This window comes from Lycorma delicatula, chromosome 8 (assembly GCF_047948215.1).
Source record: "Lycorma delicatula isolate Av1 chromosome 8, ASM4794821v1, whole genome shotgun sequence".
Classification (NCBI taxonomy): domain Eukaryota; kingdom Metazoa; phylum Arthropoda; class Insecta; order Hemiptera; family Fulgoridae; genus Lycorma; species Lycorma delicatula.
The window spans coordinates 14,107,477-14,132,031 of record NC_134462.1 but is presented as its reverse complement, the minus strand read 5'-3'; the positions used below and the strand labels follow the sequence as shown (position 1 = coordinate 14,132,031).

General features: G+C 30.7%; 2 protein-coding genes across 4 annotated transcripts in view; one reads left to right on the top strand and one right to left on the bottom strand.

The window, feature by feature from the left end:
• LOC142328854 (mediator of RNA polymerase II transcription subunit 27-like) overlaps positions 1-24,555 on the top strand; it is a 46,008-nt gene that overhangs the window by 9,795 nt on the left and 11,658 nt on the right. For 2 of the 3 annotated variants that reach the window (XM_075372959.1, XM_075372961.1), the window contains exons 3-7: positions 187-331; positions 1,517-1,641; positions 2,670-2,763; positions 8,512-8,718; positions 11,963-12,305. In XM_075372959.1, coding sequence (XP_075229074.1) covers positions 187-331; positions 1,517-1,641; positions 2,670-2,763; positions 8,512-8,718; positions 11,963-12,097 — 706 coding nt within the window. In that variant the 3' untranslated portion in view covers positions 12,098-12,305. Of the gene's footprint in view, positions 1-186; positions 332-1,516; positions 1,642-2,669; positions 2,764-8,511; positions 8,719-11,962; positions 12,306-24,555 lie in introns of those variants that run through there. The other variant, XM_075372960.1, reaches the window with a different exon arrangement.
• On the bottom strand, positions 13,047-23,964 carry LOC142328855 (uncharacterized). The gene is made up of 3 exons (XM_075372963.1): positions 23,669-23,964; positions 22,202-22,385; positions 13,047-13,219 (listed from the first exon to the last, which is right to left on the bottom strand). The coding sequence occupies exons 1-3, from the start codon at positions 23,955-23,957 to the stop codon at positions 13,204-13,206; spliced, it is 489 nt and encodes a 162-aa protein (XP_075229078.1). The 5' UTR covers positions 23,958-23,964; the 3' UTR covers positions 13,047-13,203.

Genomic DNA, 24,555 nt, shown 5'->3' with positions numbered 1-24,555 from the left:
TTTTCAAACAAGAAAAAGAAGAAATGAAGGAAGTTTTTAGTTAATTAAAAAAAGCACTAGAAATTAAAAAAGCAATATTCAGTCTGGATTTTGATATCAAGGCATTGGTTTTAAAAAGTTTTATGATTTATTGATATGTTAAAAAAATATAGGTTTTGAAGGTTAATTTATTAATTTTTTTTTCAGGGATGTTGAGCAAGCTGTAAATTCACTGACACCTCCTCCTGGACCTTTTAATCTTGGTAACACATCATTATTAAGTCAAGAAAGTGCACAAGAAAGACAACAGTTGTATAATCAAGTTGTTTTAAGTTACAAATGGACTGATAAGGTAATTTGTGTAACTATGAATTTATTGTAATATGAATTCAAACCAGAACATAATATAGTAAAATGGGTGTTTTAAAAAAGGATACTGTTGAAGATATATGATGCGAGTATGGGCAGATTTTATGTTACACTGTTTATAAGTTGCTACTGTGATCTGAAGGTTTAGTAAATGTCATGATTGAAGTAAATGTGTCATTTCAGTTGCCATTCATTTGTGTTTGTCAGCTATGGCAATTTCCAAGAATTATGCTTTATTGTAAAGACTTATTTTGAAAATTTCATCTGAAATTTCAATTGGAAACATGTATAATACAGAAATAAAATCCCCGTTACCTCTTTTATTGTTGCTTGGTCTTGTGAACTGATGGGAGTGAAAGAGTTGATTAATTTTTTTCCACTAGAGTAAATGAGCTTCATGAAGCTCATGAAGCTTCGCCTTCATGAAGCAAATGATGGACTAATTTAATTCATTGTTCATGACATTTAAAACATTTCTGTGTTAAGTTTCTCATTATAAAATAGGGTACTTACGTATTAACGCCACCGCAGCTACAGCTGCTGTTTAGGTTATGTTGACTTCGTGTACTGACAAATTGTACGTATATCAAAATAACCTAACTAAATATAACCTTCGCTTGCTAATCTCTTATAATTAAAATTAAATATGCATAATATATACAACTTATTAATAGTATAACCTTAATGTTACAGCACTGAAATCCGATTGATTACTTTGTTTTTAAATAAAGCTGTGTAGCTGCAGTGGCATTAATACGTAAGAGGTTAGCGAGCGAAGCGAGCGTAGGTTATATTTAGTTAGGTTATTTTGATATACGTCTGATTTGTCAGTACACGAAGTCAACATAACCTAAACAGCAGCTGTAGCTGCGGTGGCGTTAATACGTAAGTACCTAAAATAGTTTTAAGAAGTCATATTTTTCTGTAAATTACCTTTCATTTTTTGTTGAACTAATTAATACAGCCAAATTAAAATTGAGTTGTTTATAGTTTCAGTAACTTATATGTTGTTCCTTGTAGAGGAAGGATATTGCTGTTGAATTGATGTATATGTAAATAATATATGTTTATCTTTTGTTCTATAAGGATTCCGTGTATTTTTATTGAATAAACTTCAGTTGAAGAGCATGGATATTGTTTAAATTTCACTTTTTTATTACTTTTTTAGGTACATGAATATAGTAATTTAGCTGTTGCGCTTCTAAGTCAGAATTCTCTTAAAAGATCATACACTAATTCAAGCACAGCAAAACGGAAAAAGACTCTGACAAGCAGCCATAATGTGTCTCCTCAGTAAGTAGTATACATTTGCGATATTACTGTTCTATTTATTATTAGGTTACAGTATTGTTTATGAACTATGAAATTTGAATTTGAACTGTTATTATTTTGTGACTTAAGTACTTTTGAAATCAATCTGTGATTCAAGGTAACATTCCTTCCTCATCTTACCTGTCCCATCAAGCATGGTTATTCCCCTTGCCACACTGCTTACTATTGATATAAGCAGTGCACCTGTATTATGATTAGTTATTGCTTTATTTTTTGTGCTCCAAATGTTTGATCTCTGCATTAAGATAGATGATCTTTAACTTTAACCACTAACGTTTTTTTGAAGAGATGAATTTTTCAAAAAAAAAAAAAAATCGACTTAAATAATACTAACTTCAATCAATTTGATGTCACATGTCAACAGTATTTTTAATTTTCATTGAATTGTTTATGTTTAATATATGGATATAAGTGTTATTATGTCACATTGAATTTTAATGAATCCGCTGATTTAATATTAAATAAACGTAAACCTTTTATATTGTTTGAGTAGTTAAACTAGAAAAACCTTATTAATTTAATTCATTGTTATTAATGAGTCGTTTGCTTTACAGTAATTTAGGATGCATGATGTAAACAAAAAAATTAAGTGATTGATTTTGATTAACTATATAGAAATTAGTAATTACAAAGATTAAACAGTATTTATTGAATCACAAGCACTATGAAACAGCAATGCCCAGCAGTATGGAATAGTGTGCTGCTAACACTAAATAATTTTATATTATTTCATTAAAACAGATGATCAATTTAACTACGTTTCTGTATTAGCTTTTGGTTGACCTAAGCTTAGTTTTACTTTTTTTCCAGACAGTTATTGCTTGTGCTTTATTTATGAACATATTTTTTTATTTACTATATTATCAGTTTTTACTAAACTTTTATTTTATTGTTTTATTAAATTATTTGTGTTAAGACACAGATCATCCTTAAATACCCTTATTAATAATTATGGCTTATTTTCATTCTTATTTTTGTTCTGTTTACAGAGCAGTTGATACAGTAATAGCAACTATTGATCGTTTGTATCCAGATATGAATGTATCTGTATCAAGACCTTTTGCTACAAATGTGGTATCACAGGTAATTGATTAAAATAACATATTTTGATTTTATATCAATATTTAGATTATTGTTAAAGGATGAAGACGTATTCTGCTCCTTATAAATTAAAATCTATCTTTAAGACAAACCATCTAGAAACATTCTCAAGTAAAATTGTTCGCCTAAGAAATATGATATATATATATATATATATATAATATAACTTGTGTGTTTACCAGGACCAGAAACAAAATTTGTTATTTGTCTGTTGCAAAAATTATTATTCAAATATAGAAATTTTATCAAAGTATGTCTAGAACAAGTAATTATTGATACTTTTTCTTGATTAGATGTAATGGAATTGTCATCTTTTACACTAATTCTGTCTGCAAAATTTAGAAAAAAATTACACTTATGCTTCTTCTTAAAAGAGAGCTGCCAATCTCCTTAATAACTCAGTAGATGGTGAGACTACCTGTAGGCCTGTTCTGGGATTCTTCTTTTTTAACGAAGGGTTACAAAAAGGGTCAAACAATTCAAACAGTAAAGCTATGTTATATTAATGTCCTGATTTTTAACCAGGTTTCATTTTTGAATCCCTGTTAGGTTTTGACATTTTTTCTCAAACTACAATATATTCATAAGATATTTCCATGCCCTTGCCTTAAACTTAAAATCAAGTGAATTAATTACGTAAAAAAAGAGAAAATAATGCTAATATAATTACCATTACAGTTTCTAAGTTTAGAATTGCTACTCAAGGTTTCAGGATGTTTCTGCCACCATTTCAGTCGTAAAATGCTGCTGACCCTTTGTACCAGTGAAATTTTTATATTATAATAATTATTTGGGGATATGTTTTGCCTGAAATAGCCGTAAATACTATAAAAAATGGCGTCAGGTTGTTTGACAGTGGCCCACTGTGTTTAGTGGTTCGCCACTAAATAACCCACTGTCGAACATGCTATGGCGACTCTTAATTTATTATTTCCATCTATTAACTCAATTTCTTTATTAATCTCTCAAATTGACGACTATTTTAATAAGTAAATACAGGTTTTATGTTTGATTTTGGAGTTTACTGCTCTAATTATCTGAATTGTTTTAGAAAATATTTATTTTATTTGTAAACTTATGCTCAGATGTGTAAGTGATATACTTTTATAAAAAAACAAGTTTAAACAAAATAAATATACACGAGTGTATACATATACATAAATTTTCAAGTGTGAAAAACAAAATAAATAAAGAAAATCTATCTAAAGAATAAATAATAAACTAACAAACATTATGTAGCAAATTTACATTAAAAACAGAACAGACAAAAACAATTAATTTAATTGCCATAATCTCAGACACTTGGGTCATAGTAATAATAATAACATTAAAAATTAATTTTTATAAAAACAGAATTGTTTCATAAGGACAAAAATAGGAACCAAATAAAATTAGGTTTTATAACAAAGTAATTTGTTCTTTATGTTTTCCAATAAAGGAAGAAAACATTGAAGGTCAAGGTTAATCCAAATTAGACGCAATAACTAACTCTTAAAGTAATAATTGTAATTCTTTCTCCTTCAGCCATAACTGAAAAAATGATATTTATAATATTATTTATTCTCTGTGACTTTCTGTTTAACTACGGTCATCATGTATTGATATCATATTTCACAGGGTTTGCAGAAGGAAAGTTTTCACATATTTTCCAATAATATGTAAATTGTGCTGAAATAATATTTTTTAATAAAGGAATTGTCTAATAAGTAATTAAATAAAGGATCTTATTTTACTGAAAACAAAATTTGCAATCTATGCATAATAGATAAATGTTAATATTTATGTATTATTAATATTGTATAATACAAAATATTTTTCTAAGGATGCAAATTTTTTTTATACTGTATAATTTAAACTGGGTTTTTCATTTATTTAAAATATGTGAAATATTTTTAAAATTATGTATTATTCTAATTTAGAAATTAAATTAAAATAAGAAAATATATTTATCAAAGATGAAAATTATTGAAAAAAAATCATCTTCATAGGAATTCTATTATACTAAGAGAACATTTTTGTTCAAATTAGCATTAGTGATGAAAACAGACGTCTCACAATGTCGGAGAAGTTAATAAACTAATGTAAATCTTTGCTGCTAAAAGTGAGGTGCAACAGAGAAGCTTGCTTTATATATGAAAAATACATCATAACAATCATGTTAAAAAGTGCAAGATTTTTATTAAATTAATTTTTGCTGTTTGGTTTTAAATACATTTAAAAAAAATTTATTCTGTTTTTATTGATTTTAATTAAATCAAAATCTCTCAAGATTAAATTCTTTAAAATTTTGTCTTAAAAATTTTATTTAGTTTATTGGCAATTTAACAGAGTAAATTTATGCCAAATTTAATTTGCTTTTCAACTCAAATTTTTTAATTTTACAACAGTTTTCTGTGAAACTACTGAAGGTATAGTTCTGGGACTCTTTTTAAAATTTTAATTTAAGATCGCTGACAATGCTAGTAAGTTTTTTTTTAATAATTTTGTTTGTAGTGTTGTAGTGTAGCATTATTTGACTTTTAGTGCAGAAATCTGGCTAAAGTCTTTTGCTAACCGTAACTTGAAAACATAGAATTTCCAGATATATATTTATATAACCCACCGGGTTGGTCTAGTGGTTAATGCGTCTTCCCAAATCAGCTGATTTGGAAGTCGAGAGTTACAGCGTTCAAGTCCTAGTAAAGCCAGATATTTTTACATGGATTTGAATACTAGATCGTGGATACCGGTGTTCTTTGGTGGTTGGGTTTCAATTAACCACACATCTCAGGTATGGTCGAACTGAGAATGTACAAGACTACACTTCATTTACACTCATATATATCATCCTCATTCATCCTCTGAAGAATTATCTAAACGGTAGTTACCGGAGGCTAAACAGGAAAAAGAAAGAAAGAAAGATATATATTTATATGAACTATTTTGATTATTTTGATGGGAGCAATATGCGTATAAAATAAGACTGAAACACCCAGTATAATACTAATTTGTTACCTATAGTGCTATATTTAATAAGCATTATAATTGTTTACCCATATTCTATCAATGTTGTATCAAAAGGTATTTAAACAACAAAGAATACATAAATTATAGTTATTTAAATAATGTATTAATTGATCAAATTTAATATGTTGACATTACATCAATCACATGAATAACAACAAAGAAGTTTTAATGGATTTTTCACTACTGCACCCAGTCATGTTTATATACATATAAATTTTTTCCATCCTGTCTGCCAAATGCAAATCTTAACCAGTTTTGAGAAAACTTGATAGAGATCATGTAAACCTAATTGTAATATAGACTTATTGATTTTCAGATGAATCGGTTCACAGGAACCAGAGTTAGAGCCAAAAAAAGGGTGTTCTGGTACTATTAAATTGTGCAGTTAAACTAATGCTTTCATGAAAACTATAGCTCCATTTATAAGTTTACATCAAATATTAAGCTAATTATTTTAAAATGTATAGTAAACATTATTTTTAAATTTATAACAGTAACATAAACAAAAGAACGCAAAATAATTAGCTTAATATTTAAATTAAAGATAATAAAAAATATTTCAGAAAAAGGTTTACTAAAATGTACTTTTAATAAATTACATGTGCTGTAGTCTAGCATATTTGATTTATATTTAAGTGGAATTGTAGTTTTGAGTGCATTGCATGATTTAATTCATTGGTGATAGATAATGAAAATCCTTTTTTGCCTTAAATTGAGTGTAAAACCTTTCAGATACACTACTACAGCATATCTAAATTTCAATGAAATCAATTCTATAGTTTTGGAGATTTTCAAGCCATAAAATTTTATTCATAGGCCTATATATACATTTTATACATAGGATTTTATATATATATATGGAACCCCAATTTAAGGGATTGGTATTTTTGTACTCCTTTTACCTCAAATTAAAAAAAAAGGTCATTTTCATCTACACTCCTACCATGCAACTGAAAGTAATACTATACTTTTCTTCAAAAAGTGTGTAAAAAATGCAATTACATAAAAAAAAGCTAGTTTGCTGTAGTTACGTTAGTTTCACAATAATCCAAAATGTGATCTGGTATGAAGGAAAGTAGTTTTGAAGTTTTAATTGATGATCAGAGGCATGTATATGTAAAGTAAATCATTTAGATTCATTGTCAGTCCTCTATCAATTAATTATTAATTCATTAATAAATAATTTCATGGTTAAATTAAAAAAATTAGTAAATAAATTGTAGTAATACAAATATTTTTCTTAACCACTTTCATGAGGACCATATGCCATTTTGTGATATATATATGTGCGTGTGGACCATTTGTGGTAAGTAACCTTTCTGAATGTGTTTCTTTAGAAGCCCACATAATTTGTAGATACGTTCTAGCAATTTTAGTAAGTCAGTTCATTCATTTAACCAGCTGGGTTAATCTAGTCGTTAAACTCATCATTGCAAAAGATAATCAGCTGATTTTCAAAGTCGAGAGTTCTAAGGTTTGAGTCCTTGTAAAGACAGTTGCTTTTATATAGATTTGAATGATAGATTATGGATACCGGTGTTATTTGGTGGTTGGGTTTCAATTAACCACAAGTCTCAGGAGTGGTGGTCACCCTGACTCTGTTCAAGACTACACATTTACCGGTATATTTATAATTATATGCCAGACTGCGTACAGATGCCTTGGCATCTGCAGAATATCATGTCACTGTGCTGTTACTCTGTAATCTGCCAGCCCATTTATGGGCTGGCAGAACATCGTGGATTAGCAAAAATGTCAGATAATAGGGAGGTGTTAAGAAAAATCCTATTACACGTCAAACTACGTTTAATTTTACACATTACATTAACAAACCAGGAAATTAACTGAAAAAATAAACTTAATTACAAAATTGTCTGAAGTTTAGTACAGTATATACAGTTCTTTGAAAATTCAGTCCTGTGATGATTGAAAAAATCTTTTGAGTGAATTTTGCTTTCCTGACGAGTGCCGTTTCTTTGTTGCCAATTATTTTATATGTATTTAGCCTATTATTACTAATTATTATGAATTTGGATGCATCAAGCTAATTTAAACTTATTAATGTAATTTTACAGTGTCATAAACTAATTTATACTTTGTTGGTCTGTTGTGTGTTGATAAATGGTTAAATCACGGGTACCAAAGTTTCTAGTATTTAAAAATTGTACTTGGATAAATTTTCATTTTTTAAAAAACTTTTGTGCTTGCCTTTCTCCAGTATGTGTAACATCCTTTTTCTTTTTTTATGTTAGCTGGAGTTTTATACAATAAATCAAAAACATGTACTGTTATTCTCTGTAAACATTACTGAAATCAATTTTTTAGAAATCACCATCAACAATAATTACTGTAGTAAAATGTAATTGTGAATGTGTTAAGATAACATAACCAACTTAATACAAACACTGGCATGTAGCTGTTAGTTTCTTCTTCACTAGTTATGATTGCAGTTGAACACTTCAAATTACCTATAATCATGAGACTTTTAACTGTAATTAGTCTTGCTCCCTTATAAGAGATTTTCCACTGTTGTCAATGTGCATTGGTTTTTGTAGATTTTAATTTGAAGTAAAAATGCTTTTGTTTCATGAAGTATATTATTATAAATAGTTTGATGACAATTTATCATTGAACAGCCTAAGGATGTTTGATGAGATGACTACATTTTTTTTTAAGTTGATACAAAAAAAAAGATTCTATTATTTGATATATTTTTGTTTACAGGTTACTTTAGGACGAGTATTACAGGCTGTAGTAGCCTTTAAAGGTTTAATGATTGAGTGGGTTGTAGTTAAAGGTTATGGTGAATCTCTTGAACTGTGGACAGAGTCTAGGCATAAAGTATTTAGGAAGGTTACCGAACATGCACATGCAGCAATGTTACATTTCTATTCACCCACTTTACCTGAATTGGCTGTTCGTTCTTTTATGGTGAGCTTATAATATTCTTTTTTTTAATTATACACAAGCCTGCAAAATTTGGGTTGTGGAATATTTTTTAACTTTTGATAATTGGTTCCTATGTATTTTTTAGCACTGAATCTGAAAACAAATTTCACTTTTTTCCATCACATCTGGATTTTTCCCAAATTTCAAAATTTGTAAAAAGTTGAAAAATGCAAAAATGTGAAGAAGGTTATCAGAAGGTTATACGAAGGTTGTCAGAAAAGTTTTGAGCCTAACATAGAAAGACGTATTTTTTTCTGTCAGGTATAGTTTTCTTTTTCAACAAAGTCTCCTTTCAAGTCTATACACTTTTTCCAGCGATGTTCTAACCTCTTTAACTCTTCCAAATAGTAGCTGGTGTCTTTCTCCGCAAAATAGGTGTTTATGTATGTGATAACCTCCTTGTTCGATGAAAATCTATTTCCTACAAGCGAAACATTAAGGTTAGGAAACAAGAAAAAGTTGCTTGGGGCCAGATATGTGAGTGGTCAACCAATTCTAAGTGCAATTCGTAAATTTTAGCCATGCCCATCGAAGTTTGAGCAGGCACATTGTCCTGATGGAAAAGCACTTTCTTCTTCTTCAAATATGGTCATTTTTTTGCAATTTCTGCTTTCAGCTTGTCAAGTAATGGTGCGTAATACTGTCCCGTTATTGTTTTACCTTTTTGAAGATAATCAATAAAAAAAATTCCATTACTATCCCAAAAAACAGTCTCCATCATCATCCTGGCCTATGAAACCGTCTTCGCCTTTTTCAGAGCAGGTTAACCCTTTGCAGTCCACTGTTTTGACTGTTGTTTCATGTGAGGAGTGTATTGGTGGATCCATGTTTCATCTATAATTATGAATTGATGAAAAAAATCTGATTCATTTTGCTTAAACTGCTCCAGCAGAGCTTTAGAAATGTTCATTTGAATGCACTTTTGGTCCACAGTGAGCAAATGTGGAACACATCGCATGGATACTTTATGTATATCCAATTCTTCAGTTAATATATGACAAACACATTCTTTCTGATATGCCCATAGCCTCTGATATCTCTCTAACCTTAATTCGTCCGTTGTCCAGTACCATTTGGTGAACTTTTTCATTGATGTCTGTGGTGGTTGCAGTTTTTGGCCGTCCCAAATGCTAGTCATCAACCAAGCTGGTACGACCATGTTTAAATTCAGCGGCCCATCTTTTCACGGTGGCAAATGATGGGACAGAGTCCCTGTAAGCAGCATCTAATTCAGTTTTAATTTGCATAAGTATATTGCCTTTCAAATGCAAATAGTTAATCACAGTATGATATTTGATTTTTTCCAGTTTTACAAAAATACATACAGTAACTTACTCAGATGCTTATCAAACAACTGAGCATCCAAAATGGTTAACATTTTAATGAGTACCTTACAATGCAAGTGCAAATACATTTCTAAACTTTTATTGACAAGTGCTAACATCTTCATCTTGAGGGACAAAACTTTTCAGACACTGTCATAAAACATTTTTTTAAATAATAAATTACTTTCTTGGCTTGTAGTATGCATACTTATATCTAAACAGTTGGGTAGTCTGAAAAGGTGGTTGGGGGTTAAGATGATGAGATTGTGGAAGAGTTTGGCTGACAGGTTGTGACAAGACTTAACAAGATGTAACATGTTTATTGGCGGCTGTTTCAACCATCAGCTTGGTAAATTAAGTTTCTGTGATCAAATTCATTTTTGGCTGTAGAAAATATATTTTCAGGCCAAAAAGCAAACTTTCCATTTTCAGAATGGTTTCAAGAGGCTGCAAAAAATTCTGCAGATTCTTTTTGTTATATTTGTGGTGAGTTAATGGTGGAAAGGTAAAAAATAAATATAACAAGTTTCATATTTAGTATTTTAGAGTGAAAATAGGAGATCAAGATGCACCCCACTACATTTGCTACACATGTGCTGAAGGTCAAAGGATGAACAAGAAGCTTTCAGATTTGGAGTTCCAGTGATGTGGCAAGAGCCACAAAATCATACCAATGATTGTTACTTTTGTTCGACTGATGTTTGCAGTTTCAATTTGAAGAATATAAAAAGAATTGTTTATCCAAATATGCCATCTGCTTTACGCTCGATTCCTCATGGTCCAGACCTACCAGTACCAGTGCCAGTTCCACCAGAAAATTTACCTGAAATAGACGGTTGGTTCCACAAGTAATCTAAATAAAGATAACTTTGAGGAGTATGAACCCAGAGATAGGTGTGCACCATAACTTTACTTACAGTCTGAACTAAACAATTTGGTTCGAGACTTACATCTAACAAAGAAAATTTAGAATTGATTGGTTCGAGGTTTAAAGAGAAGAACCTGCTAGCAGCTAGCACAAATTAGGCTTATTTTGTGGCATTTTTCATTTGAAATTAAGAAGTAAATGACCCCCCTCACCATCACCTTCAGACCACTCAATAGTTTAGCTATAAGAATGCATAGTATAAGCCAAAAAAGTGTATATATTATACTAATTTATTATAAAAAATGTTCTATATCTATTTTCATTGTTATGTATAACATTTTTTGAACGGTACGAGTTTAGCATTGTATTGACTTGTTACTTAATTGATGGTTGAGACATTTACAGTCACAAGTGTCTGTTTTAGAATTGGACTAAGTGCAGGATTTGCGCTTCTCCAGATTCAGTTAGCTAGTTCAGAGGATGATATTGTAGGAAAAGAAGTATGAAGGTGTTTGACAGAAGACTAAAGCAAAGGCACTGGCTGAGATAATAAATTTTACTGATGTAACTGTCGGCAGAGGCATTTGCATTGTTGGTATCCCAACTGAGGCCTGGCTGATGACTGTGAGATGTAATCAGTTAGAGGGTCTAAAGACGACATCTGGTAAAGCACTTCAGGGCACGGAACAGAGGGTGTGGTGTGGCGACCAGAATTGCCACAAAGTGGGTGTCTTCCACTATGGGTTGGGATGAGGGAACAATGAGCCATCATCAAAGTAGCAGTAGTATAAGATAAGAAAATCCCTCTTAAAGGAACGCTCAAAGCTTTCTTTGGGCAGTAGGTGCCTATCTCACCTAGACTTCATCTGGAGATTGGGAATTTTGAACCTACTTGGGAGCGGCGTGTTCTGATTTAACATTTCCTGATATACTATTAATTTTCAAAAATGTTGAATTATTTAAAATAAGGTTAAGTTATGATTCTGTAACATTTTCACTGATAATTTAGTTTTTTTTTAATTTTATTTTACAGACGTGGTTCCATAGTTATATCAATTTATTCAATGGTCCTTGTAAACGATGCAATAACCACTTGTATAGCGCTTTACCGCCAACATGGCGTGATTTGCGTACGTTAGAACCTTATCACGAGGAGTGTAAACCATAATTGTTATCTTTTAATTAAAAGAAAAGTGTAAGTTAATTTTATCAGTAAGAAATGTGTATTGTAAAAAAAAATATTGTTTTTCTTTTTAATTTGTATTTTATATTCTTAGCTATTTTATTAACTGCTGTACTTTTATTTTTTTATAATAGTTCAAGATATTTTAGAATCATATGAGAATACCAATTTTAATAAACAGACATTACATTAACTGAAATAAGTCCAGTAATTTGTTTTGCATTAAAATTCTTTTTTTGCTGTATTATAAAAGGATATATTTTTATTAAATGCATTTAAACCACCAAAACACAGTAAATAAAACTTACCATATTAATTCCAAGAATTGATTTTCACAGGATCCTGCATCTTCAGTTGGTATTTAATTCTATAATTACAATAAAATAAATTGTTTATGACAGCAGAATTGGCATATTCATCCATAACTTAAAAACTTTTATAAAACAGTAACTTTTTCGACAGATTCAAAATTCAGAAGTTATAAAAACAATTTATATCTATATTGTTTTGGTAGTGTAAAATTCATTTAATATTAAATTTTATTTGCACAGTGGTCAATATGTTAATGAATTATTTGATTTACAAAAAAAAAAAAAAAAAAAAATATTGACCACTGTGCAGATAAAATTTTATATTAAATTTTAATATTAATATGAATGATATTAATGTTACACCACCAAAACAATTTAGATATAAATTGTTTATATATGTATGTGTTGATTTGATTGATCACATGATCATAAGGTTTTTTCTATAATTTATCAATCTGCATACGTATATACTTGTGTATATAATTTTATCATCAATCATTTAATTGATTTCATGCTTTTCTGTTCTGTACCAATCTTTTAATGTCAGCACGATTACTACATTCTATACACATCCAATAATTAAACCTGGTTGTTTTAATATATATGACTTGTCAGTCTGGTTTATTTCTTTAAAAGACACAAATCTCTCTCTCTCATTTGTTTATGACCATTTCAGTTTATAATTTTTCAATCCCTTAATTTTCAACAGCCTCCTGAAAATCCATATTTCAAACAGCTTTGTTCTTTTTCTTTCTGCATTTCCAGTTCATGTTTTGCTCCTTAAAGAATACTAAACCTGCAAAAAAAAATTAGATTTTTAATGATTAGGTCATATTTGATAAATCTTTTTTAAGAAAGCGCCTTGTTTCTAACAATTTGTTTTAGATCACTACCTTACTTTGTCCATCTGCTGTAATTTTGCTAAATAAGTCCTTTACAAACTTTTCTCACTAAAGCTCTTCACACAATTCTGCAGATTTTGGTGTATTGTCTTTCTCTAGCATTTAACTCATTTTCTTCCTTTCTAACTTTTTTTTAAATTTTATTTATTTTCAAGTGGAATTAATTTTTTACCAATGAAGCCGTGCTATTTAGAATCTCTTATTACTTATTTTTAGTTTTAGAAACAAAAAAAAAACATATTTTTTCTTGGAAAATCACCCTATTCTCAAATTTGCCTCTCAATTCCTGAAATTTTTTTATATATAAGTAGAAAGCATCAGCAGACATATTATATCACAACTTAAAGAACCTACCTTGCTTTTCTGTTCTTATCACTGTTCCTGATTCTTGTATAGATTATTTCTGGTTTTATAATTCAGCATAATTTTCTTAAAAATTATGTTTTCTTTAGTTCTATAAGGCATATTCATAAAGTAAGACCTGTCGGCTTACATTTAATTATTAGTGGGTCTGAACAAGTTTCACGCATGCAGGACCATCTATTGGCTATTTACGAAGTCACTGCAAGTTGTTTTGATTTTGTAGTCGTTTGCCTGCCAGTGAATGCAAATCGTAATGTCTGCAACAATCATTTCTCCCACCAGTTGTGAAGTGCATGCTGCGATTCAATTTTTGTGTGTAAAAGGATCTTCAGCTGCAGAAATTCATTGGGAGTTGTGCCTAGTGTGTGGATCTACAGAGTGAAGGGAAGGTTATGTTTTTGAGACTTTAAAAATGGCCGCACAAATCTGCATGATGAAGAGTGGAGTGGCAGACCCAGTATTCAGACTGACGAAATTATTGAACAAATGAACCAAAAACTGTGATGTGATCGACGATTAATGTGCTCTAGCTGATTAATTTCTGCATGTTAGATGCACTATCTACACAATTTTCTCAGAAAAGGTCAGATATCACAAATTGTGTGCAAGGTGGGTATCGAAAATGCTCACCGACCAACAGAAAAAGCAAAGAATATGCAGTGGACGAGCGTTTTTGGACCGCTATCGACAAGATGTATGATTTGTTTTCCCACATTGTTACGGGGGACGAGATGTGGATATCCTACACCAAGCAGAATCGAAACAACAGTCAATGCAGTGATGCCATTCAATTTCCCCAAAACCAAAAATGTTTAACCCATCCCCATACTAGAGTCAAAAAATATTGGCTACCATTTTTTGGGACAAACAGGGCATCATTTTGGTTGATTTCGTGGAACGTGGATCAACAATTACAGTTGACGTGTACTGCAAAACACTCACCAAACTGAGAAGTGTGATCCAAAATCAACGACGCCGGAAACTTGTCCGGCGTAATCCTCCTTCACAACGCACATCCTCACACCACTGCCTTAACCAAGAAGATTCAAGATTTTCATTGGGAGCTTTTTGACTACCTTCCATATAGTCCCAATCGTGCATCTAGCGACTGCTTCCTCTTCTTGCATGTGAAAAAGTGGCTTGGTGGACAACAGTTTGAAAACAACAAGGAACTCAAGACTGCCATTTTCAACAGGTGCAGCGTTATGAAAAGTGCTTAGAACTGAATGGCAATTACGTGGAAAAGTTAAGTAGATATGTAGTAAACTAAAACTGTAAGTAAAAACCTTTTCTCACGAGTTATGAATATGCCTCTTATGTTTAACAGATGGCTTCTCAAGATATAAAATAAACCGACGGGTTTATTTTATATCTAGGTGGCTTTATTCATTTTTAAACATACCTTTTTAAAATTAATCTGACAGACAGATTATCTGTCTTCCTTATAACCATGCGTTTTATGAAACTAACATTTAGTAAACATTTTTCTCATCTCTAAACTATTCTCGTAAACATTTTCAATATATGGGATGTTAAGATTGGTAGTGCGGTAGTTCTTACTTTTTTAAAAAATATGATGGATACCTTTCCAATCTAAAATTCAAGGTTGTTCTGTCTAATAATTCAAGGTTGTTTGTAAGAAGGTAGTTACATCCTTTACAGTCTAATGGATCTCATGTAAGGAAACTGGAACCATTCTGGAAACTGATAGTGAAAATTTACGGTAAAATCCTAATGTTATGCTGCTGGGATTTTTTAGTGGTTAATGACAAAAGCAGTAACAAAAGCCACAATATTCGATTGATATTATTAAGGAAGAAATTAACAACTTTTTTAAACATCGATTTCTTGCAAATCTTTTCAAATTTATTGCACCATGTACAACACCAGTGAAAGAATTGCAAATAATTATGAAAAATTGTGCTGCAATACATTTCTGTGTGTAAATCATGAATAATTTTAATTTTTTTGAGTACAAAGGTAAAACATATTTTATCTTGCACATTAGCAAATTCTTAAATAATCTTCAAAGAACAATATTACTTGCTTGTTATTTTTGTCTCCTTTTCTTGCTTTTAAGAAATAAAATTCTGTAAATCACATCTTTAGCATCCTAAACATCTTAAGTTTACATTAAATGAATTCTGTCCTCCTTTTAAGCTTATTCTATCATAAATAGGCTGTATTCAGATCAAGAGATTCATGTGACCATTCAGAATTGCCACATTAAGAAATTAATTAATTATGCAAACCTCTGCAGCAGTTCCTGTGTTGTATTTGCCTTAAATACATGGGTTTTTATAATAAAGGTTGTAAAGGAAATTAAATTTGATGTTTAGATTTTAGTAGGAGTAAGAAGCTATAAACTGAGTCTAATAGTTATTTTGATTTTTTTTTGAAGCCCTAGTAGGGAAGAATCTGCAGATAGGCCTTCTCATAATTATCATCTTTTTGTGCTGTAATAAAGGAGAAGCAGATTGAGTGGCTGAAGAAGATGCCGTGATTACTTCTTTGACCCCCTACTAAGAATGATTAGAAAGGGAAGAGTAGAGGAAGCATATGATTAACCCACTGGGCCTTTGACTGGATCAGATTAACATCTTGTCCAGGATCAGTAAGTTAAAACTGAACATTGGACCTGCATCTGATCTCATTTTTACTTCCTTGTATGAAGTAAAGGAAGTATTGCGATTGCAAAAAATTTCGGTTTTCAGATTTTTAACAAAAATATCTATTTTGACTAGTTTTGGCGCGATTTCTGTACATATTTATCTCACATAACTCAAAAACAATTAGCCGTAGGATGTTGAAATTATGAATTTAGGACTGTTGTAACATGTAGTTGTGCACCTCCCGTTTTGATTGCAATCGACTGAACCAAAAGTGTCCAAAAAATGTAAATTAAATTTTGGACTTTTTCTTAACTGCAGTAATAAGCCTTCACTGAGAGCTTTTCAACGATATATCATTAGTGGTACTTACTTTCATTGGTTCGAGTTATAGCCAAATAAAATTTTAATTATGAAATATTTGGATCTTACAAGGGGAAGGCACATCAGTTTGAATCTTCATCTCTTTTTTTTTAAACATTCACTGCAGTATGGCACATATATGTGCTGTAATAGGAAGTTGTGTGCTTGTCTTCGTTTGCATAATGCATAATATCAAACGTGATTCAGACCCAATTATCTGGAAATAAATTTAACTCTGTTAACTGAGCTTGCCTTTCAGACAGGTTTGGAGTTTTATGACTAATTCATCACAGCCTTGGACCAGAATACACTGACCAGTTTGGAACCATCAACTTCTACAGCTTTTAAGTAAATTATACTGTTGCTATCCATTTGAAATCAAGTCATAATTCCTATAAGAAAAGCTGAGAAGTGTAAGCAAGAACTTTGTACATTCACTTTTCTTAAACAAGGTTACAAAATCTGTGATACTTTCCACAAACAGTTAGAAGCATCTGCTAAAAATAATGCTGAAGAATCTACTTCTGATACAGAATTTCAACAATTAGATCCTTTGTGTTCACCAGAAAAAGATGAAGCTGTAAATGCTCTGAATAAAAGTTTGATTGTTTTAAATGAATCATCTATTCAGAAAAAAAACAACTAGCGAGTGAAAATACCCTCAGGAAAAGATTAAGAAAGCAGCAGTAGTGTTCAAAAGTAAAATATTGAACATGGATTCAGATTCTTAACAAGATGCTATTCCTCTCTCCTCTGACCATGCAATTATCAACCAATTGAAGGAAAAATTTAATGGTACAGATGATAAGAGCATCAGGATGCAAATATTGACAACGCTCCTTAAATGATGCACTTTAAAGACATTCAAGATGAATTTGGAGTATCAGACTACATTGCAAGAAAGCTAAATGCCTGGTTAAAGAAAAAGGTGTAATGTCATGTCCTGATCCTAAACCTGGTAGAACTTTAGATTTTGAACCAGAAGAAAAAGTAATGGATTTGTATTAGAGTAAGGAAGTAGTTCAAATGATGCCCAGAAAAGATTTTATTTCTCCTAAGATAAATGGAAGATGAGAGCATGTTCAGAAAAAATGAATTCGATGTAATCTTCGTGAAGCTTTTGCATTATGTAAACAGAGGTATTCATTGCTGAAAATACGATTTTCAAAGTTCTGTGTTGTTGCAAGTGCAAGTGGAACCAACAGTGTTTGTATATGTACAACACCCCAAAACACAAAACTTCAGGTTATGCATTGTATAATGTAAGAACTGATAGAAGGTGACAGACCAATTAAATCTTACAAAGATATTATGACATATGTAGTGTGTGCTAATCCAACTGAAGCTTGCTACTTTGGAAATTGCAAAAATTGTCCTGGATTTGAAGAAGTCCAGGGAAGGATTGAGGAAGCTTTCGAGCTCAACTGCATTGAAAACATCACCTACAAACAGTGGATACAAGTTGAAAAAAGAACTTCTCTCGAGAAAATAGTCAAATCTATTGAAGAATTCATCAGTATACTTTTTGAAAACTTCTGAAACTTCTTCAACACTCATTTCTTGCTGATCAACAGTACAGTTACCTCACCCCTCTGAAGCAATCTGTGAAAGAAGGTGAATTATCTTGTAATAAATCTTGGAATAATGCACCCCTTCATGATCTATTTCCAAGATCCAATAACAAAAACATTGATGCATACATCTCTTGTCATAATGGTTTCATACAGTCTCATTTTACAAAAAAAAAAACCAAGCCTGATCTACTACTACAGTGATCTCAGTACAAAACAGATTGAATTTTCTCAACCTCTGTTACCATGAATCAGACTTTGGGATCAAAGCAGATTGGCATTTTTTTGCCACATCTCATGGCAAAAGTGCAAAAACGTGATTGTGTGGGACAAACTGTTAAAACACTTGTAGCTAGAGCAAGTCTTCAAATGATCTACAATGACTAGATCATGACTCCTTGACAGTTAATAGGACTAGGCAAATGGAAACATTGAGTCAATACATTTTCATTACAGTTTTTTCCAGTGCAATTAAAAACATAAAGAGGAACGACAGCAAGAACTATACAAGGTAAACAGAAACTCCATTTTTTTGTTCCACTGAACAAGAATCAGGTGCAAGTGAGGGTGTTTTAATTTTCTAACAAGTCAACAGTAGCAAGCAAAACAAATATTGAGGATGATCTTGAATTCACAGAAATTGTTGGGTTCTTGAGCTGTAGATGATGGTCACTGGTGGTTGGGGTGTGTTCTAGACTCAAATGAGAAAAATCAAACAGTGAAAATGAAGTTCTTACATCCAAATGGACTTTCACCATCCTTCCACTACCCAGACTTTGAGGATGTTCTTAACATACATAGGAGTGATGTTATTTCAAAAGTAGATCCCAGGGTAAATCCAACAGGAAGAATTTAGAACTTATTAGTGTACACTGTAATTCTTCTGCAAATATCTTTAGAAGGTATTTGAATTGCAGTTAAGTGGTGAGCACATACAAGTTTGTTATTTTATTTCACCATGATCACACTGCAATCCCATTACAAAATATTTACTACGTGTACAACACATTAATTAGGAAGCAAAAAATTTGTTTTTTTCAAATTTAAAAAAAATTCACTTGGATATATTTAAGGGCAAATAAATTTTTTTGTTACCTTGAGCTATTAATGTCACAAAATCTTGCCAAGTGATTATCACATGAAAGCCCATTCTTGGAATGGCACCAAACCATGGCTCCATTCTTGGAGCTTTAAAATGGCACCAAACTGAGCTCTCTAGCTCTTATATAAGCTAAGAAAATAATTTTTTGTAATTACATGAACCTTCCTTTTTGCAATTTTTCACTTTTTTATGGGGTCCTACACAAAAAACTGAGCGACTGAAAAATGTATTTTTTTTGCATCACTATTAATATGATCAATCATGTGAATTTTGTTGAAATTGGTGATGGTCAAGTTGTGACACTTGTTGATTTGACATGGAATGACCCAGAAACAAATCATGTCACCCAGAAACAAATCATATCTACACCATTAAACATTATCTAATTATCAATATTATATTGTTTTTGTAATTAAATTATATAATGTAAGAATTGGATGAAGCTTCTGTAAAGAGAGCAAGTTATTAAAAGGAATAAAATAAACACACTGTTATTCATTATTCTATGTACCAAATCGTTATCTGCAAAAGAAGAACAAAGAGAAGTGTAATTGGTAACAGATAACTTCTAGCAGTGTACAACCAGTCTTTGGTATATGCAGACGATATTGCACCTCTACGAACAGCTAAGGATGAATTACAGAATAATTGAGTACTGTACAAGACAGAGGAATAGTAGTCAGTTTAAATAAAAAAGAAAATTATGATAATAACTAATCAAAGAATGCTAAGTCTGTAAATTTTAAATGGGATTGTATACAGCTGGAACAATTCAACACCTTTTGAGTACCTAGGTACTATAACTTCATCTGATGGAAAAGGAGGCAGTGAAATTAATAATAGTCAGGAAAGCCAATCAGACCTACTTTAAGCTTAGTAACATAATGATCAGGGAAAAAGGAAGCAAGTTAAGAAGTTAAAATAAAAGTTTTCAGTCCTATCTTATAACCCACCGGTCTAGTGGTGAATGCGTTTTCCCAAATCAGCTGATTAGGAAGTCGAAAGTTCCAGCATTCAATTCCTAGTAAAGTCAGTTATTTTTACACAGATTTGAATACCAGATTGTGGGAACAGGTGTTCTTTGGTGATAGGGTTTCAATTAACCACCTCAGGAATGGCCGAAACTGAGACTGTACAAGACTACACTCATACATATCATCCTCTGAAGTATTATCTGAAAGGTAATTACTGGAGACTAAACAGGAAAAGAAAGAAAGTCCTATCTTATTATAAAGAACTGGAAGTTTGACCCAGCTGGATAAGCACAAGAGCAAGTTGAAATGAAATACTTACAGAATATTTGGCAGGACAAGATGGGATAATGTATAAAATGTAATTAGAGATAAGCTTCTAATTGAACCGTTGGCAATGTTAAAGAGAAGGGCTTTGAACTGATGTGGTCATGTGTTATAACAGACTTGGGGCTCTCTCAAAATTTTACTCAAAGGGTTGGTAAATTTTTTGTCACATAATTTAATGTTCCTTATGTACCTAAGATTCTTTCTTGGTGGTGTTACGTCTTATTCAAACTCTCATGAAGGAATAGGGCAAAAACCTTTTTTTCTTTTTTGTAGTTTCTGGACTCAATCACATTCTTTTAATAATTAGAATATTGCATTACATTAGTGTGGTTATGTATTTGGGTGATTTATCAGTGATGGGGAATAAAAAGTGAAATTTTTTGTTTTTCTTCATCATTTTGCTTATTGCCTTCAGACTGGATTAATATATTTTTATAAAATATTGTATGATGACTTCTGAATATGGGTCATTGATGCCATTTACTTTTTGTTGCAATTGGCCAAATAGGTGTGGAAATATCCATATCTCAAAATTTTATTCAGAGTAGAATAATTTTATATACTGTTAATTGTTACTTGCCTAAATAGTAGTCTTGTCAAGCCCTCAGTAGCCTGAGTTGCTGGCTTTAACTTTTGTAAGCCAATGGATGCGTCTTTATTGTTCAAAAATTAAAACCAGCAAAATCCCATGCTACTGAAAAATATTATAAAAATGCTTTGATAAAATGATGATCTTTCTTAAATACAACACAAACCAAAGTACACATTTAATTAGCGATTATAAATAACCCTCACAAACAGAAAGAATTAAAAACAATATTTGATTGTTTTTTGGGGAAAACATCTGATGGGGGAGGGGGTTGGCATGTGACCATTTTTCACAGTATAGATTGGTCATGGTGGAGAGTTTTTGCCCAAACAACATATTACTATAATATTACTCAACCAGCCGAATCAGTGTGACTTAAAGCATGAACCTAAATTACATGACTCAAATAACCCCCTATGATTTGTCACATTTTTTTACACCGCAAACATTTTCTGATGACAGTATCCTGCATGATGTGTTGGAACTCAAAAGTATATTCCAGAAAAACAGTTCAAGGCATGTTTTTAGAAATAGAACCACTGACTAAACCAATGTATTGGTGCTTAAGGGGGTGAGTAATTTGAAGGTGACAATAGTCACTTGAATGTGCAATTCTGAACATGTTTTTTTCTACCATGAAGCGCATTCTCGCTCATTTTTCTTATTAGAAATCATAAGCAAACACAAATCATATTTTCTCAAACAACTTCATTTAGTTAACTCCATTGGTTAATGGTCATGCACTATAGATTTAATATTTTTTTTAGTGGAGAAAAATAGAATTTGGTTGTAATAATTCTATGGCAATTCTGGACGTGAAAGTAATGAAAGTATAATTAAAGCTATATTTTTCTAACAACACTGAAACTAAATTATCGATTTTATTTAGAAAATAAAAATTGTCACACAAGAAATGAAAATTTGCCAATATGTACATGTACTATTTGAATACAAATTGTGGAAAAAATTTTTACTTACATGTTTTTCTGTCTCTTCTTAGCTTGTTCAATTCCCTTCTTTTTTATTGGTTTATTAGGTTTTCTGTTTTCAATTTTTACTAACTGTGGTAATTCATCTGATATATTTTGAATATTATTACCAGATTTGTTTTTTTTCTTTTTTCTCCTTGCTTCATGTCTCATTTGTTGAACAATATCTAATTCTATTAAATAAAGAACAGTTTATATTTAGGGAGATATATATACATTTAAATTCTAAAATAAACCACAAGTATAGAATATTGAAACACATATTTTGCCTTAATTATTTGTGAAAGTACTTTCATGGGATACCGCATCACCAGTCATGTTTTTAAGATTCATATTATTAATCTTAAGAAGATTAATTTCAGTAAAATAATATGTATATATATATATATCCCAACTAATTTTCCAGCTATTGCTAGGTCTAGGTTTGTATGTGTATAGACAAAGCAATTACTGCTACCAGCTCACCAGGTTTGACATAGCTGCAGATGTAGTGGAATGTAAGTGTAAACGTACTAGTTAACATGTAGTCTAGAACAGACTCAGGTCGACCACTCCTGAGACATGTGGTTAATTGAAATCCACCACAAAAATATAAAGGTGTGCAGAGTCTAGCATTATCTATGTATATTCATATATATAAATTACAATTTTCAACTATACTATTTATAGCATACAATAAACTATACTACCCATGTAAACAGGGCAAGATATCTGGAGCCTTCTGATGTATCATACAGAGTTCATAAAATTAAGCAACCCATATGTAAAACAAATATTTTTTTTCATTTACATGTCAAAATAAATATTCAAAATGTCTATCTTGAGCATTGTCGCAGTTGTCAACTTCTTTCTTCTTGTTTACTGTAACTTTCTTTTCTCAACATCGGTGCAAGAGTTGAGAAACTCTTGAGCTGCACATGGGGTTTGTAATGCAAAGTCATTCTAACACAGGTTATGGCCATGCAAAATTATAAATTTTTACAGATTTTAACTATATTTTCCCTTAATTTTTTTTGAAGTGTAATTTATTTAAAACTAAGGATGATAGAAAAATTGCATTTAAAGATCTGTAATGAATGCAAAAAAACAATTCAAGAAATGGTATCACACTTAGACAATATTTATTTAATATTTCTCTATCAGTATAATTAGCACGCTGCCTTATGAGCACCACTGCAATAGTAAGTTATTTTAAAAGGTTTTTTTAGATACCAGATTATCCTGACATTTTTCTACTAATTGGCTAGAACCACTGAAATTATTTATTTTCATTTTGTTATGAAATTATGTGCATTTTATTTTATTGGATTAAGTATAAAATAAAATAATGCAAAATATTTCAATAGACTCTAACCTTATAAGTATACCCATGTATAAGAATACATTTTTTTTATTTGTAAAATATCATTATAGAGGTTTTACTATATACTTTAATTATAATAAAAAAAGCACTTACTTTTCATAAAAAGTTCATGTCTGAGTTTTCTTTTTTCATTTTTCTTCAATAGTTTACCACTTGAATCATATTTCAATGATTTTACAACAGATCGTACAGAAACTTTATCATCTTCAATAAGTGATGTTTTCAATTTACCAATATCAATGTTGACACCTGAAAATATGTTTGATTCTAAATCTGATTTAGATGGTAAATTTATTTTATCATAACTTCCAGATACAATGTCTTCATAAGTTAAACCCTTTGGTAAATCTTCCTTTTTATCACCACCTTTCTTTTTTAACATGTGATATTTTTGTTGTAATCTTCTGACTTTCCCCATTATATGATAGTATCAACAATAAATTCTTATTTCTGTAACATTCAATTATTATATTCTATGAAACCATTAAAAATGTTAAGTATGAATCAAATTATTTATAATTGTGTGTGCCTATTTCTTCATACAATTAAATTTCTAAAGAGAAAGAAATCTCTATTTGTAATACTTTCCTACAGCCAGATTAAGTAACAGCCAACTTATTAAATAACAGATTCAATAAAAATAAACAGTGCTGCCAATAAATAAAAAAAATTCCTAGGAATAATAGATTATGATACACAGTATAAAAAATGCCAATCCTACGATTACTAATGAATTGCAGTATATATTATAATAAGTCTGTTAAATAGTTAAATGTTAAATGTCTGTTAAATAGTGTCGCCATCACCTATTTAAAATGTATGGTTCTAAGTTGGGATTTAACACATAAAAGTTTTTTTCGCAAATAGCCTTATCATAACAATCACGAAAACGAATTACATAATCTGTTTAATTTCAACTGTACACAGTTTCATCAAGGGAATTTATTTGAGCATTTAAGTCATCAAAACAATGCATGTGT